Genomic DNA, 18544 nt, shown 5'->3' with positions numbered 1-18544 from the left:
CCACAAGACACAGTGGGGAAAAAAAAAGAATCAATGTGTTCCAATCAACCAGGAAAGCTCTGGTAACCTTGATTTGATTTAGTACAAACCATTCAGGGCTTCCCTGGCTCAGACTATAAAGAATCTGCATGCAATGCTGGAGGCCCAAGTCCAGTCTCTGGGTTGGGAAGATCCCCTGGAGAAGGGCATGGCTACCCACTCCAGTATTATTGCCTGGAGAATTCCATGGACAGAGGAGCCTAGAAGGCTACAGTCCATGGGGTCACAAAGAGACAGGACTCTTTCACTTCACTGGGACCATAAGCCACAAATCCAAGAGGAAGCCATTCCTGGAGACAGTGAACCAGATTCATTCTACCTCAGTTTTAAATAATTTCCATTTCACAGGAAGACATTCATCTGACCTGATTTGCTAATCTTGGGGGAAATTTACCATAGGACAATGAAAGCAAAAGTGTCTAGAATGTTGGGACTCAGTTTGCTGTTCTCCCATCTCCACCAAGGTTGGTGAAACATGCATATCTCTTCCCCATTCACTGACTTGAACACAGGCTATGGTGCTGATCCCTTCCCTCCTGGTTCAACTACATAGGCTTTGCACAGAAAGTGATTAATTGCTGCAAGCCTGAACAGTTTAGATTTAAGGGACTGGGCACAAAATATCCTTAATACTTGAGGTTCTTTCCCACCAGACCAGCTTAAAATGGAGCCTACACAATTCCCATCCAAGAACACATCTCCCTGGCAAACACTCAGACCAGCTCCCCAGAGAGTGATGAAGTTGGATCAGGCAGGAGCTAAGTGGCCAGGAAAGATGTCCTTGGATCTCATGTACCTGTGTCTGGGTGTCAACAGGAAGACAGTGGTTTTGCTCCTTAGGAAATACCCTTGGAGCCAGTCCTGACCTCACGTCTAACATGACAGTCCCTCTTAGGAGCTTCCATGACAAGAGTCAGGGATGGGGATTAAATGGAATGAAATCTCACTGAATGCCCTTTGAGAGGTCAAGTTATAAGAACTTGCAAGTAACTAGTGAGCTGACATAAGCATAGTATATTTTCCCCGTAAACACAAAATCGTATAAATATAAAAATTCTTGGTGAAAGATGTGATCCCACTTTACCACATCACATTGTTTTTATCTAATTCCACTCCAAGGTCCACTTCCTTCAGGAGATTATTTCTCCAGTGGTATCATTAAGGATATTTTTGGTTGAGGGGAACAGGAAGCCTATCTCTAAAGGACTTAATAAAAGAAATTTATTGGCTCATTAACTAAAACAACCCAGGGGGAAATGAAGGCTTTGGGCACAGTCTGATTAGGATTTTCTGTACTTTTCTGTAAATTTTCTGTAATTTTCTCATATCTCCACTTTATGTTGACTTTTGCCCTCACACTGGCCTTGCCCATGGTGACAGATGGCTCCAGCAATTTCAAACTCAGCTCTGGATTTAATACCATCCAGCACAAGAGAGGGCTTCTGTGTTCCCCATGGAAGTCCTTCCCATCATTCTGATGGGGTGGGCTTACTTAGGTCATGGGTCCAGCTTGGTGTCTATTAGTGTGGCTGGAGATGAGATGCACTAATTGGATCAGGTCCTTGAACTGGGAGTAGTTTCATCTTTCTTAGAGCCATATGCATTCCCAAATGCAAATTAAGGAGGTGTTGGATTGAGGAAGAGGAAGATCCATTAGAAGGATGCAACCAACGAGACAGAGTATGTATTTTATCTTCAAATTCACTGCAGTTCTGACCTTGTGCTCCCATTTTAGTGCATTCTGCATTCCTATTCGAGCTTCCCTGGTGGCTCAGTGGTCAAGAATCTACCTGAGATGCAGAAGACACAGGAGATGCCACGGATCTGACCCCTGGGTCGGGAAGATCCCCTGGAGGAGGACATGGCGACCCACTCCAGTATTCTTGACTTGGAGGATCCCATGGACTTAGGAGCCTGGCGGGCTACAGTCCATGGTATCACACAGAGTCAGACGTGATGGAAACGACTGAGCACACACACTTTCCTGTTCACCGTGGATGACATGTTTGCGTCTTTTTGTCTACTGTTTTATGCTGCCCCATAAGAGTCTCAGACCTGGATGATGCCCAGCCCAACTATATAAACAAACCAACAATTTTGTTGGAGAGCCTGTGAGATGATCATGTGGAAAATATGAAAAAAAGAAAAATAGTTGGAAGTCTATTTCATCCTTTCAACAAAAAGCATGGCATTTAATTTAACCTTTATGAAATCATGCGGTTGATTATAGACCACTGTGCATAGACAGGGGAAAATTTTTTTTATTTGTTGTTCAGGGGACCCCTCCAAAAGCCAAACCAGATAAACTTCACAGAGGTTGGTACAAAATATACTTTTCCTCTTTGCCTACTGAAAGCCACTTGTAGAAATTCAGCTAATCACAATCTCTAAATGAATCAGTCATGTAGGCAAGATCTTATTTCTTTTTGAAGCAGAGACAAGAATATAAGTAACAGATGTTTGTGAAACATTTGAATGAATCATATGATATCTACAGTAATGAAAACTAAAAGTGATTATTTTGTCTACGTGTACAACTTTAATCTCATGGACTTGATTCAGAGCACACGTCATCAACTTTGATGCAGATGGGTTCTCCTCTAGAATCAAGTGATGCAGCCATTACTTATAGCTATTGTCAGTAGGCTGGTCATTTCCTGGACCACAGTAGCATCACCAGCAAACACTACCACCACCATCAACAACAGCACCAACCCCCACCAACAGCACCATCAACAACCACCAAGACCACCATCAACACTGACTATCAACCACCACCAACACCATCAACAACCCACACGATCACCATCATCAACATCAACCACCAAGACCACCATCAACACTGACCATCAACCACCACCAATGCAATCAATAACAACACCAATCACCAACACCATCACCATCACCAACTCAACTATCAACCACCAAGACCACTGTCAACACTGACCATCAACCACCACCAACCCCACTATCATTAACACCAACCATCAACTACCACCATTCACCACCAATACTGCCATCACCATAATTTAACATCAGCCACCATCGTCATCACTATCACAATGAGGTTTATATTTGCATATTTATTTTGCTTTTCAAAATACATTCATATACATGATTTCATTAGCTCTCATCTGCTTTGCAAGGTTGGCAGAAAACTGGCATCGTTATCCTCATTATCTGTAAGGAAACTAAGGTTGGGAGAGGTGAGTGGTGTGTGCAAGGACATCAAAGTGGTCAAGAGTCTAATTCAGAGTAGAGTCTGATTCTTCTGACTCCAAAACCAGGACATTTTTTTGAATGGACCCTGCACTCTCAATGAAAATGAAGAACTTCTGAAAATTAGGATGTTGATATTGACTATTCTGGTTCAATATTTTAGACAGAGTCTTCAGAATGATGGCCCTCTGAGACCATACATCCCAACCCTGACATGTTGGGTGAGCCACCAGCCAAAGTTCATGTGACCCTCTAGAAGGTGAATTTCATCCAAGGCATTTAGCTCCAAATTCAGCCTTCTTTCCATGACAAGAGGCTACCTTCACACATGCCCCAGGAGCCTACCAGATTCCTTTGAGAACACTGGATGTCCCATGTCCTTACCTGGAGCATAAAGTTTTCCAGTGAAGGGTGAGTAGGGCTGAAAGCCACTACCCCTGCTCATCTCAGAGCATCAGGAAGCCTGAGCAGGAAACAGGATGCTGGCTTTTGGGCATACCCCCTGCACCTGTGGCTCAGTGATGCTCTTTCAGCCCCACTCAAGGGCTCGACTCATCTCTCAAGGTTCCAAGTAAGCCCAAAGCTGCTTCCTCAAGCAAGAAGTTTGAGCCTCAGCTGCGGAGGCCTCCTTGCCTCGACTTTCAAGGGATCTCTTGGATTTCAGTGTAGGGGCTGCTGTTCCCACCCTTTGTCTCCAGGCTGGCCTGGTTGGGCTGCAGGACAGCTCTGTTGCTAATGGTCAGTGAAAAGCATCTGGCTGCCTTGCTCTGGAGCCCTTTCTTTTCAAGTTCAAATGTCAGGTTTGAGTAATAAATGTCTTCCAAAGACTTTTCATTCTTTCTGAGTATGTTGCTGGCCAATCGGAAAAGGAAAATCACCCCATAGATGCCAAAGATGGTGAGGATATACCAAGCGGCGCTGGTCCCATCCAGAAGCTTCAGGGCCCTGGTGGAGTTGCTGCTGTTTCTTCCCTCCATGTGGTCCCCTAGCAGGTACCCCAGGACGGGGCCGGCTTGGGTCTGGTTGGAGGCTCCCCAATCCCCTAAGAAACAGAGACGTCTGCGTGAGACCCACATTCTGGGCTGAAGGCTGCCTGGCCAAGCCAGTGGCCGTGTGTTCATGTCAATGGGGAAATGGGACTTCTGAAAGAGGCTTTTTCTGCTCAATAGGCAGAATCCTAACAACATACATGTCAATATATTAAAAAAATTTTTTTAATTGGCACATCATTGCTTTACAACATTGTGTGCATTTCTGTTGTACAATGAAGCGAATCAGCTGTATGCATACATACATCCCCTTCCTCTTGAACCTTCCTCCCACCCCCGCCAGCCCATCTCTTAGGTCATCACAGAGGCTGAGATGAGCTCCCTGTGCCAAACAGCATCTTCGCAGTTCAGTTCGGTTCAGTTGCTCAGTCTTGTCTGACTCTGCGACCCCACAGACTGCAGCGCTCTTTTACTGTATTTACTATTTTACACATAGTAGTGTATATATTTGTCAATCCTAATCTCCCAGTTCTCCCCACCCTCTCCTTCCTCCAGTGTGTCCACAGGTCAGTTCTCTATGTCTGTATCTCTATTCCTGCCCTGCAAATAGGCTGATCTGTATTATTGTTCAGAGTTCAGAACATCAAATTCTTGAAAAGGAGACACAACATCATAATGATATCCATTTTCCCTAAGATAATCTATACAAATTAACATGACTGCAATAAAAACATCAATAGGATTTCTTTGTGAAATAAACAAGCTATGCATACTGAAAAAGCAACTGTCAAGACTAATTAGGAGACCTCTGAAAGGAAGAGTTGAAATGAGTGGAAACTAGTCTAGCAAGAAATTTAAAACTAACCAGCCAGAAAAATAAGTTTACTATTTTTTTTTAATGAACAAGTGCTTTATTTGCCCAGAGTCCAGCTGGGGCTTACTGGGCTTTGCAAATGGCATGAGGGGCTCTTCCAAACCAGGTGCAACTTTTCCCTGAAAAGTCTTCCCTGTAAAACTGCAATAACTAAAACAGTGTGACAAGATACATAGACTGGCAGACCAAACAGAGTGAAACATCAATAGAGCAGGAATTGGAATGTGGTAGATAAAGGGGCATTGTGATCAGGAGAGAAAAGATGGAATTTTTAGTAAGTAGCATTAAAACAAGATAATAACGAACGCACATCTCTCACCTCATCTCTCTCACCCAAAACAGGCCAGATAAATGAAAGATTTTAATATTAAAAATAATTTAAAGGTTTTAATATTAAAAACTATTTAAAACACTAGAAAATAACATGGTAGATTTTTCCCCCCTTATCATCTCTTGGGGGTTTCCTGTGTAGCTCAGTTGGTAAAGCATCTGCCCACAGTGTGGGAGACCTGGGTTCAATTCCTAGGTAGGGAAGTCCCCCTGGAGAAGGAGATGGCAGCCCACTCCAGTATTCTTGCCTGGAGAATCCCATGGACAGAAGAGCCTGGTGGGCTACAGCTCATGGGATCACAAGAGTCAGACACAACTTAGCACTATGCTTATTGTCTCAGAGTGGGATATCCCTTTCTAAGCATAACACAAAAAGTCAGAGGTGGAAAAAAAGAAGAAAGAAAATGTTAAATCCAATTACACAAAAAATGTTTAGGTGATGGCATACAAAAGACAAATGACAAACTAGAAAAAAATAGATATTTATGCCAGTGAACTTCTTAATAAGCTTCAGTTCTATAAGAAAAAGTATAAAACCTCAGTACAAAACCATGCAAAGGATATGGACAATTAGTTCAGGAAAAGAAATGGACCTTGAACATAAGAAAAATTCTCAGTAACATTCATAATAAGAGAAATGCAAATTAAAACTCCAGCAAGGTAATATTTTGTTATTTGTCAGGTCTGCAAACTCATGGTGTCTCAGGAGACAGTCTAGGTATGTCCGCAGGCCTGTCGGGCTTTTGCTTAATGACTGGTGAGGGTGTAAATTTACACAACCAATATGGAGGGCACATTGACAGGATCTATTGACATTAGTAACACGCTTACCTTTGACCCGGTGATTCTATCTGTAGAAATTTACCCTAAAAATATGCCAGAACAAGTCCAAAACAATGTATATTTACGATTAGTCCTTGTAGCACTCTTATGATGACTAATGTTTAAGAGCAGTCTGAACAGACTCAGCTGGGAGATGGTTTAATCCATTTTGGAAATTCCATGCAGCAAGATACAATGCATCCAGAAAAAGTAACAAAGAGCTTGCTTGGTGCTAAATCTTTACAGATGAAAAAGATCCTACATATAAAGTGGGGTGTGCTATTTGCTTGAAACTTTTGAGCGTATTTACAATACCTCTGGGAGAATACAGAAGGAATTGGTATCTAGGTTTCCCATGGGGAAGAGAACTGGGGGAAGGAGGTGTACATTTCACCGATGTCCTTTTGTACATTTTGTACCAAGTGTATTTATTTTCAAAAAGAAATTAATTTAAAAATGGAAGAGTACAAGTGGGCACTTTTCTGGTCTCCTTGGTGAAGTGCCCCTGGGTAAAGACACTGTGTGCCCTTCTAAGACCAGAAGATTAAGATCTTAATTGCTGTTTACCTCAAAACTGTTTTCTCTACTAGGAGAGCTGGTGGAAATGCAATGATAAAAAGTCAGAGAAGTAGTACCTAATCCTGTGAGACATTTTCCAGCTGAGTTTTCTAGGTTCACATTCTCATTTCTGGCTCTATGTGCATATGGACATGTCCAGACATGTCAGGATAAATCCTATCACTTGTTGAGCAGCGCAAAGGTGCTGCATTAAGTGTTTTCTATTTCATATCTGCTTGTTAATTCACTTTGCTAATGCAAAGCTCAAGGAGACCAGTATTCTTTTTTTATTATAATTAACTGTTGAATGAGTGAATGATCTTATTACTTTGAGATTAAGGGAGAAACCATTTAAAAATAACTGTGCAAACCACACGTGACAAAGTCCAAATTAACAGATTTCATTATATAAAATTGGTCAGTCATAAGAAACAGTACAGTGATCAGGAATTTTCCTACTGCTGTTGATAACATAGTTTGAGAACTTAAATAAGGAAGAGAAAAATGTTCCCATCATTATTAAAAACAAATCAACCCAACAAGAACATCATAGACTTTAATTAGGGTAAGAGAACTTGCTTAAACTTGGAATACATGGATAAACTCATAGACCTTTCTGTGAATTGTTGCAGAATGATGTGCTATGTTCAAATATATATAAAATAAAGCCAAGAACAACAGAGCATAAAATTATTTGAAAACCAGTCCATTTGTCACATGAAAGATTTTCATTATTTTAATTAGGGCAGTACATTGTTCTTTACCTTTTTAAAAAAATATAGAAGAATAAGTTAGATGGAATCTTCTATATCCTGTAGAAGAGACCAAGCTTTTTATCTGTGTTGTTTTGAACATCTAAATCAATAATGTGAAACATGTAAGAAATTCTAGAACTGCTCATCCTTGTGTCAGAGCAGAATACTCACATTCCATGAAGTGGTGTTTTTCTTGACCCTTAGGGAGGCAAGTTTAAACATCTGCCATGGAAAGAGGGCAACTTCTTTTTGCAAAGGATCACAGTCTTTCCAAAGTCAACACTGAGGTTTCAAGAACAGAGAGTAACTTGATATCCGAAGACTCTTAGGGCAGCACCTAATAGAAGTTTAGCAGAGAGAAACTGGACTCATTTTCTCTCATCCAATGAATCAGAGAATCAAAAGTTGACCTGTCTTCTGTTGGCAGAATAAAAAGCACTTCCTGCTGCTGGCTTGTTGAGAAGATCCAAAGCAGAAGAAGTGTTTAAGCACACGCTAGTACCAAGGACACGGCAGCTCCTGCAGGTCTCATCTGGGGCGGCGGGGCAGGAAGCTCTCCGAGGCTGGCTTATACCTGGATGGTTCCTGAAATTCCCTGTCCTGCACCTGTGGCAGGTGTGCTCATGGTCAGGTGTGGCAGGGACCCGTTGTCAAGGGCTAGAGGAAGTCACCAGTTTCCTGCTGGACTGTCCTGGATGCAGAAACCCAGACAGGAAGGAGTCTGTGCAGGAAGACAGAGCTGAGGGCCCTGGGTCCCCTCAGGAATCAGTGGGTGATGAACTCGTAAGCTAGGCCATGAGGAATGGGGCTGCTCTTTCCCACACCCCTGAGTCATGGACCACATTGGAATTAAAAGTTAATTAAACTGGAAAAGAGGAGAAGTGTCTGGGAGAAATGGGAACACTGGGAGGAAAGGTCAGAAGACTTGGGCAGGTTCACTGTTCCTGAATCCTCACTAATGTGGCCCTGATCTGCCTAACTCATGAGGCTCACTGGTTTTTAAGATGTAATTTGATCACATTTTCATCAATAAGGGACTAGATAAGTCAGTTTAGAAATAAGCCATAGAACCCAGCAATTCCACTTCTAGGTGTGTATTCAGTATAAACATAAATGTACATCCAGACAAAAAAACTTGCATATGAACATGCACTGCAACATGATTCAAAATAGCTAAAAAGTGGAAACTATCCAAATGTCCAACTAGTGAACAGGAAAATAAAATTTGATCTATCTGTACCATGGAATATTATTTGGCAATAAAAAGGAACGAAGTACTGATACATGCTACAACATCAACGAACCTTGAAAGCATTATGCTAAGTGAAGGAAAACAGCTGCAAAGGACAAGTTATATGAATCCGTGCATATGAAATGTTAAGAACAGGCAAATCTATAAAGGAAGAAAGTAGATTAGTGGTTGCCTTGGGTTGATGTAGGGGACTGGTGCATGATAACTAAGGGATATAAAGCTTCTTTGGGGATGACAAAAGTGTTTTATAATTGATTGTAGTGATATTTGTGAAAATCTATAAACATACTAAAATTCATTGAACCATGGACTTTAAGTGGGTGAATTTTGTGGGATATGAATTGCATTTTTATAATATAATATAGGTAAACAATGGAATACTATGCATCTGTGAAACAGAATGAGGAAGCTATTTGTGGTGTTGTTGTTGTTTAGTCGCTAAATTATATCCAACTCTTTGAGACCCCCATGGACTGTAGCCTGCCAGGCTCCTCTGTCCATGGGATTCTCCAGGCAAGAAAACTGGAGTGGGTTGCCATTTCCTCCTCCAGGGGATCTTCCTGGCCCGGGAATCGAACCTGCATCTCCTGCGTCTCCTGCAAGCGCAGGCAGATTTTTTTTTTTTTTTTTTACCACTGAGTCACCTGGGAAGCTGAATCACTCCAAGATGTTTTGTTGAATGAAAACAGCCAAGAAGGTAGTATGTTACCATCTATGTAAAAAAGTAGGAGGAAAAATCGTGCAGATTTTTTTTTTGCTCATATGGGCATTGAAGAGCCCCTTTAAGGATGCCTGAGAAAGTAAGAGAAGGAACTTGTGGAGCTGAGAACTGACTAGAGGGAGGGCAGTTTGGGAAGGAGAATTCTTACTATATATTTCTTATGAATATAAAGAAGTTTAGGGGGCACAAGTGGTAAAGAATCCTGCCAACGCAGGAGACCTGGGTTCGATCCCTGGGCTAGGAAGAGCCCCTGGCAACCTACTTCAGTGTTTCTTGCCTGGAGAATTCCATGAACAGAGGAGACTGGCAGGCTACAGTCCATGGGGTCACAAAGAGTCAGACACGACTGAGTGACTAAGCACACACACGCATTTCCTGACTGTGTTAAGCACACCCATTCAGGTACATCTGAGGCTTCCTCATCGCTCAGTTGGTAAAAGAATCCGCCTGCAATGTGGGAGACTCCAGTTCAATTCCTGGGTTGGGAAGATCCCCTGGAGAAGGGATAGGCTCCCCACTCCAGTATTCTTGGGCTTCCCTGGTGGCTCAGCTGGTAAAGAGTCCACCTCCAATGCAGGAGATCCTGGGTTCGATCCCTGGGTTGGGAAGATCCCCTGGAGAAGGGAAAGGCTACCCACTCCAGTAATCTAGCCTGGAATCCCATCGAGATTATAGTCGAGAATCCCATCGATTATACAGTCCATGGGGTCGCAAAGAATCGGACAGGACTGAGAGACTTTCGCTTCACTTCATGTAAATCTTGGTCAAAGTTCTGCTCTTGCTGTCCTGGTTGTGGGATGCCTGGACACTGGCACCTCTGACTTTGCCCCAGAGTTAAGGGTTTTCAACACCGACTGTGAGAGGTGAGAAGGGGCTGGAGATCCTTCATGATCAAAGGCTAATGGCAGTGACGAGGGATGTAAGTCAGCGCTCTGGTCCCCGATGCGCACTTGTGTAACCCTGGGCAAGTCCCCACCCACCCTGTAGATTTCTCACCTGCAAGATGGAGAATCAGCAGGATCTATACCCTCTGATCCCAGGGAGACAGGGAGGAAGCCCGGGGCATAGGGAAGAGTTACTCCTCCTGGAGGTGTCTGAACAGGAAGGCTGCCAGCTCCGGCCATCTGGGGACACATCCAGGCCGCTGGAGCCCAAGAGGTGGAGGCTTGGGAGCATGAGTCAGCTGGGAAGTCAGAAGTTTCAGCAGGATATCGGCGTGGGATGTGGGGAGAAATGAGCTCTGGAAAAATAGGGGAGGTGCAAGGAAAGGGGGGCTTTGGTCTCATCCATGCCATCAAGGGACACTGACATTAGGAAAGAGCTCTGTGCCAGGTGATTCATTGGAAAAGACCCTGATGCTGGGAAAGATTGAAGGCAGGAGGAGAAGGGGACAACAGAGGATGAGATGGTTGGACGGCATCACCAACTCGATGGACATGAGTCTGAACAAACTCTGGGAGATGGTGAAGGACAGGGAGGCCTGGTGTGCTGCAGTCCAGGGGGTCGCAGAGAGCTGGACACAACTGAGAGACTGAACAGCAGCAAGGCACTTTCCTCCTGAGTCCCTCTCTTAGAACCCCTGAGAGGCAGGAGTACCACCCAGAGCCTAGCCTGATGTTACAGAGCTCCCAGGTGCCAGAGCTGGGCAGTCTGGCACCAAAGGAGCTCTCCTTCCACACCCTGAGTCTCACCTTCAAGCTGGACCCAGAGTCCCAAGAATTCTCCTGATTGCTTGCTGTATAGGTTGAATTGTAGATGGTCCCTGCTGAGACATAACCATGACCTTGAAGCCCTCCCATAGTGAGCTGAAATTAAATTATGATGTTAAAAGTCAAGGTAATGTATATCCTTCAGTAAAGGTGACTAGAGGGGGCAGAAAGGGAGCTCTAAAGTGCTGGCCATGTCCTGGTTTCAGGGGTTTATTCGATTTGGGACACTTCCTAGAACTGGGTTCACTTTTCAGTATGTATGTTATGTTGTTGTTGTTCAGTCGTTAAGTCATGTCTGCCTCTTTGCAACCCCATGGACTGCAGCATGCCAAGCTTCCCTGTCCATCACCAACTCCCAGAGTTTGCTCAAACTCACGTCCATGTTTGTTATACTTCATTGCAAACCTCACCTTGCTGTTTAACACGGAAAGCCCTGATAGGCGATGGGAAAATAAAGTTGAAGGTTTTGAAGGTTTATCTAGAAAAATGCAAATGCTGTTTTTAAAAAAGTCTTCTATATTCTATCATGGCTGTGGGCACATGATACCATCTAAGCAAAAGTGCCCTGTGCCTGAGGGCAGGGGGCATGGTCAACATCACAGTCACAGGGTCTGGGCAGTGTTTGTCATTCCCAAATGCTTACATAACAGCAAAACATACCGCCACATGGGCCAAGAATTTCTGTCCCTCTTGGGTCTGTCAACTCTGGCCTTCTGGTTCAGTCTAGACCAATACCGACCTCAAGGCAATCAAGTGAAACCACTCATCCAGTAAATGTTTGTCTGAGCTACAGATCTGGGGAGAAGGACCCCAATACCCTCTAAATCCTTGACATTAGAGCCTGAACTCTCCCAGGGGGCCATGACTTTTAATTTTTGTCACTCACAGAGCCCGTCAGCTCAGAGGATGGCTAAATTGGGAGCCAAAGTGTCAGTGATGTATATTTGACTCCCCAAAATAAAAGAAAAAGAAAACAAACCAAGGCTTTTGCATTTCAGGGGACCAGAAGGAGCATTTTTAAAGTGTCATTAAATAAGTGCCTATATCCACACTTGACCTTTTTTCTGAGGAGTATTTTCTGAGGGTTGGAGGAAGAGCCCGCCAACCGGTTCTGACACCCAGCACCACCAGAGGACATTAAAACTGATGCTCGAGTCCAACAGCCAAGAGCACAGATTCCGGACGTGTCTGCCTTTGCAGGGGGTGCAGCCTCCCAGAGAACTTTAAAAAGATGTTTTGCGTGTTTCTAAAACATCTTTAATGTATAGGTCACTCCTGCATTTCCTTTCACCTTAACTGATGTCTTCTAGCATGCAGGTCACTGCTGTGTCCAGGGAGATGCAGAAATGAACTCAGAGCCTTCAGAATTGGAGGACCCAGGTTCTAGACGGGGCTTTGTTGCTTACTAACTGAGAGACTTTGGGCAAGTTGCTTCATTGCCCTGAACATCGGTTTTAAACAAAGGATGATAAATTGTGATGCCATGAGGGACTCCAAGGGGCCAATACAGTCCCATCTCATCTTCTCCCAGTTAATTCCTTCAGCCCTCAACTGCTTGGTTCACAGCAACTCCCATACTTCTTTCCCTCTTAAGGCCTCCCAGGTTGACCAGGAGTCCCAGGAACTTTGTCCAGAGTAGGGAGAAGGCAGCCTGACTTCCTCCACCAAGCCCGGAGGACCCGGAAACATCCTCTGCTGTTGTTGCCTCCAGCTGCTACATGGCGCCGCTGTTGAACACAGTCCTGGCATAGTCACAGAAGACGACGAGCAAGTCTTCAAAGACTTAAAATAAATGAACCCAAGGGACTTCCTGGTGGTCCAATGGCTAAGACCTTGGGCTCTTAATGCAAGGGGGCCTGGGTTTGATCTTTGGTCAGGGAAACTGTGATAGAATCTATATGCCCCAACTAAGAGTTCACATGTGCTAAGTCACTTCCATCGTGTCCGACTCTTTGTGACCCCATGAGCTATAGCCTGCCAGGCTCCTCTGTCCATGGGATTCTCCAGGCAAGAATACTGGAGTGGGTTGCCATTTCCTTCTCCAGGGGAATCTTCCCAACCCAGGGATTGAACCCATATCTCCTGCATTGGCAGGAGGATTCTTTACCATTGAGCCACCTGGGAAGCCCTACGGCTGGGCTCCTCTGTCCATGGGATTCTCCAGGCAAGAATACTGGAGTGGGTTGCCCTTTCCTTCTCCAGGGAAGAGTTCACATGCTGCAGCAAAAAAAGGATTCTGTCACGCTGCAAATCGCACACCAGAAAACTGAGACTTAGGACTGCTCTCCTCTGCTCCCACCCTTGTTCCCCAGCTTCAGGCCTGCAGAGGTCAGACACCACCGTCACAGCCGAGAGAAGCAGCAGCAGAGCAGCGACAGGAGGAAAAAGGCCGCCCTGCGTTCCCACTGCAGCTCTCCTGCCACTGCAGCCTGGGCTGGAGCCGGGGGAGCCCCAGCCTGAGGGCGAGCTCAGAGTTTTCATTGTGACATGAGACTGCACGTCGTAATTACTGAATCAAGACCGTTTCCCCAACCTGAACACAGGGCGGGGAAATCAAACCCCATGCTGCGTTAGAGCTCACAGAGAAAAATTAAAGAAGAAAATAGGACAAATAAAAAAAATGAAAAAACATTAACAACAAAGAAGCATGATCTAAAACCAGATAATAAACCAAGACCAAATATATCTGTTCTATCTATAAATTACAGATGGAAAAAAATGGATCAACACAAACAATAGCCAATTATATTCCTATTCAGAAATACAAAAGGTCTTTGTTTGTTTTTATTTTTTATTTCATCAAACAGATAATTAGCACTTTCTACGTGCTAGGTGTGTTTGCAGTCAGCTTCCAATTATTAGCTAATCTAAATCATTTTTAGATCGAAAGACAAAGAATGGGCATAGAAACACAAAGAAAATGCAAATGTAAAGAAAGCAGAAATATCCCTGTTCATATCATTTGTATTGAATGCAATGTATACAGTTGTGTAAATTTACTAATAAGTGTTGGTGAGGATGTGGAGAAAAGGAAAACTTTGTGAACTGCTATGGAAAACAGTTTGGAACAGTATATCATGTTGTGCCATGGTTGGATGGCATCACTGACTCAATGGACATGAGTTTGGGTGGGCTCTGGGAGTTGGTGTTGGACAGGGATGTCTGGTGTGCTGTGGTTCATGAGGTCACAAAGAGTTGGACACGCTGAGCTACTGAACTGACTGAACTGAACACCTGAAACTTACATAGTGCTGTATGTCAATTATACCTGAATAAAGCTGGAAAGAGAAAAAGACATCAGGCCCATGGACTGCAGCACGCCAGGCCTCCCTGTCCATCACAAACTCCGGGAGCTTGCTCAAACTCATGTCCATTGAGTCAGTGATGCCATCCAACTATCTCATTCTCTGTCGTCCCCTTCTCCTCCCACCTGCAATCTTTCCCAGCATCAGAGTCTTTTCAAATGAGTCAGTTTTTTTTGCATCAGATGGCTGAAGTATTGCAGCTTCAGCTTCAGCATCATTCCTTCCAATGAATATTCAGGACTGATTTCCTTTAGGATTGACTGGTTAGATCTCCTTGCAGTCCAAGGGACTCGCAAGAGTCGTCTCCAAAACCACAGTTGAGAGACATCAATTCTTCAGTGCTCAGCTTTCTTTATGGTCCAATTCTCACATCTGTTCCTAACTACTGGAAAAAACCATAGCTTTGACTATACCCTTGTCAGTAAAGTAATATCTCTGTGTTTGTTTTTATTTTTTAGATTTTGACATTTTGATTTCTTTTGAATACAAGTAACTTTTTGCAAGCTAGGAGGCAGATCAAGCTAAGGCAGTCCAGTCCTCTAGAGATCCAGGCCAATTCTTAAAATCTTCAGCAGAATGACATCATAATACAAGGTGCTAACAAGAGGATTATAAACTCTAAATAATAACCATTCATCTACATTTTTTCCTTAGGAAACAGCCAAAAGTCTAGTCCATAAATGTATGATATAAGAACATCTTGATCTACACAGGACAGAATGATCCAAATAATATGCTGGCCAACCTATCAGTGAGCCAGATCAGAGCAGGCCAAGGACTGGTGAACAGAGAAAAGTGTTTACCTTTTGAAAATTTGCTCTGAGGTTTAAAAAACTGCTGGTTGTTGTTAATAAGAAAGCAAGTAAAAAATATTACAGATGCACCACACTGATATTTGACTGTGCTAAGGTCTTCCACTGAAGCACAAAGTTAGAGTATGGAGATAACACACTTAGATATTTTCAAAATAAATTACTTAGTAATGAGAAATCTGACATATTCTTACAGAAAAACTTGTCAGGAGACTTTGCCAGGGCCAGGAAATGAAAAATAGAGAATGCCCTAATGACAGTTACGTGTGAGTTAGTTAACATCTTTAGGATGGGCCCATAAAATCTGGCTGATGTTTTGTTAAACATCTGCAAACTGGAGAACTCCTTAGCCCTCAGGCATCGTTTCTGCTCAGTGTCTTAAGCCTGGACTCAGTTCCATTTGCGACTCGTTTCTTTAGGGCTGGGGTGGGTGCTAGTCATCAAAATCTGGCACCTCATCGTAGGAGTGTCCCCAGTAGCCTTTGGATGCATAGTAGGCGATGTGCAGGTGGTAAAATCCTGACAGGAACACCAGGATGCCAACGATCAGGACAGGAATGGCCAGTCTGCTCCCTTTGCCAATACAGCCTCCCAGCAGGAGGGTGTCTATGATGATGAGAAAGGCACCAATCAAAAACAGCACTGTAATCCATTTTGAGTTTATTTTTGTGTATGGTGTTAGAAAGTGTTCTAGTTTCATTCTTTTACAAGTGGTTGACCAGCTTTCCCAGCACCACTTGTTAAAGAGGTTGTCTTTTTTCCATTGTATATCCTTGCCTCCTTTGTCAAAGATAAGGTGTCCATAAGTTCTTGGATTTATCTTTGGGCTTTCTATTCTGTTCCATTGATCTATATTTCTGTCTTTGTGCCAGTACCATACTGTCTTGGTGACTGTGGCTTTGTAGTATACTCTGAAGTCAGGCAGGTTGATTCCTCCAGTTCCATTCTTCTTTCTCAAGATTACTTTGGCTATTTGAGGTCTTTTGTATTTCCATACAAATTGTGAAATTATTTGTTCTAGTTCTGTGAAAACTACCATTGGTAGCTTGATAGGGATTGCATTGAATCTATAGATTGCTTTGGGTAGTATAGTCATTTTGACAATATTGATTCTTCCAATCGATGAACACGGTATATTTCTCCATCTGTTTGTGTCCTCTTTGATTTCTTTCATCAGTGTTTTATAGTTTTCTATGTATAGGTCTTTTGTTTCTTTAGGTAGATATACTCCTAAGTATTTTATTCTTTTTGTTGCAATGGTGAATGGTATTGTTTCCTTAATTTCTCTTTCTGTTTTCTCATTGTTAGTGTATAGAAATGCAAGGGATTTCTGTGTGTTAATTTTATATCCTGCAACTTTACTATATTCATTGATTAGATCTAAATGTAAGACCAGAAACTATAAAACTCTTAGAGGAGAACATAGGCAAAACACTCTCTGACATAAATCACAGCAGGTTCCTCTATGACCCACCTCCCAGAATATTGAAAATAAAAGCAAAAATAAACAAATGGGACCTAATGAAACTTAAAAGCTTTTGCACAACAAAGAAAACTATAAGCAAGGTGAAAAGACAGCCCTCAGATTGGGAGAAAATAATAGCAAATGAAGCAACAGACAAAGGATTAATCTCAAAAATATACAAGCAACTCCTGCAGCTCAATTCCAGAAAAATAAGTGATCCAATCAAAAAACGGGCCAAAGAACTAAACAGACATTTCTCCAAAGAAGACATACAGATGGCTAACAAATACATGAAAAGATGCTCAACATCATTCATTATCAGAGAAATGCAAATCAAAACCACAATGAGGTACCATTACACGCCACTCAGGATGGCTGCTATCCAAAAGTCTACAAGCAATAAATGCTGGAGAGGGTGTGGAGAAAAGGGAACCCTCTTACACTGTTGGTGGGAATGCAAACTAGTACAGCCGCTATGGAGAACAGTGTGGAGATTTCTTAAAAAACTGGAAATGTTCTTGCCATATGACCCAGCAATCCACTTCTGGGCATACACACCGAGGAAACCAGATCTGAAAGAGACACGTGCACCCCAATGTTCATTGCAGCACTGTTTATAAGCACTAGGTTGCTTCCAAGACATGGAAGCAACCTAGATGTCCATCTGCAGATGAATGGATAAGGAAGCTGCAGTACATATACACTATGGAATATTACTCAGCCATTAAAAAGAATTCATTTGAATCAGTTCTAATGAGATGGATGAAACTGGAGCCCATTATACAGAGTAAAGTAAGCCAGAAAGATAAAGACCAATACAGTATACTAACACATATATATGGAATTTAGAAAGATGGTAACGATAACTCTATATGCAAAACAGAAAAAGAGACACAGATGTACGGAACAGACTTTTGGACTCTGTGGGAGAAGGCGAGGGTGGGATGTTTAGAGAGAACAGCATCAAAACATGTATATTATCAAGGGTGAAACAGATCACCAGCCCAGGTTGGATGCATGAGACAAGTGCTTGGGGCTGGTGCACTGGGAAGACCCAGAGGGATCAGGTGGAGAGGGAGGTGGGAGGGGGGATCGGGATGGGGAATACATGTAAATCCATGGCTGATTCATGTCAATGTATGGCAAAAACCACTACAATATTGTAAAGTAATTAGCCTCCAACTAATAAAAATAAATGGAAAAGAAAAAAAAAAAAAAAAACAGCACTGTAGCAAGCGCAATGGCCTTATATGGGATCTTAGGCAGACTTTTCTTAAACTGAAAGTCAATATAGCCATCGTCTGTACTAGAGAGTCTTGAGTATTTCACTTTGCTACTGGGAATTCCAGTAGCCAGGTTGATATGAGACAGCACCATAACACACTGACTCAGCCGGAGAAGTCCCATGGACAGAGGAGCCTGGCAGGTCACAGTCCATGGGGTTGCAAAGAGTGCAACATGACTGAAGTGGCTGAGCATGAACACACTGCTTCACCCTGAGCATGAAAGGAGCCATTTCCCTTTCCAGGTGACTTCTTCAGTGGAGTCCCGGCCAAGATGCCGTGCACTGACAGCTCGCTCATGGTGTTTTTTAATATACTGTCTAGGTTGGTCATAGCTTTTCTCCCAAGGAGCAAGTGTCTTTTAGTTTCATGGCTGCAGTCACCATCTGCAGTGATTTTGGAGTCCCCCAA

The 18544-nt window shown here is 43.1% G+C and overlaps 2 protein-coding genes across 2 annotated transcripts; both read right to left on the bottom strand.

Moving 5' to 3' along the window:
- Positions 1 to 3899: 3899 nt before the first annotated feature.
- On the bottom strand, positions 3900 to 8211 carry SMIM34 (small integral membrane protein 34). Its single transcript, XM_061134029.1, has 2 exons — positions 8193 to 8211; positions 3900 to 4300 (listed from the first exon to the last, which is right to left on the bottom strand). Exons 1-2 carry the CDS (start codon positions 8209 to 8211, stop codon positions 3900 to 3902), a joined length of 420 nt encoding a protein of 139 aa, XP_060990012.1.
- A 7607-nt stretch (positions 8212 to 15818) lies between these two features.
- Positions 15819 to 18227, bottom strand: LOC133050215 (transmembrane protein 230-like). The gene is made up of 3 exons (XM_061134409.1): positions 18078 to 18227; position 17284; positions 15819 to 16027 (listed from the first exon to the last, which is right to left on the bottom strand). The coding sequence occupies exons 1-3, from the start codon at positions 18225 to 18227 to the stop codon at positions 15819 to 15821; spliced, it is 360 nt and encodes a 119-aa protein (XP_060990392.1).
- Between the last annotated feature and the right edge of the window lie 317 nt (positions 18228 to 18544).

Source organism: Dama dama, chromosome 31, assembly GCF_033118175.1.
Source record: "Dama dama isolate Ldn47 chromosome 31, ASM3311817v1, whole genome shotgun sequence".
NCBI lineage: Eukaryota > Metazoa > Chordata > Mammalia > Artiodactyla > Cervidae > Dama > Dama dama.
This window is presented reverse-complemented; position numbering and strand designations above follow the sequence as displayed.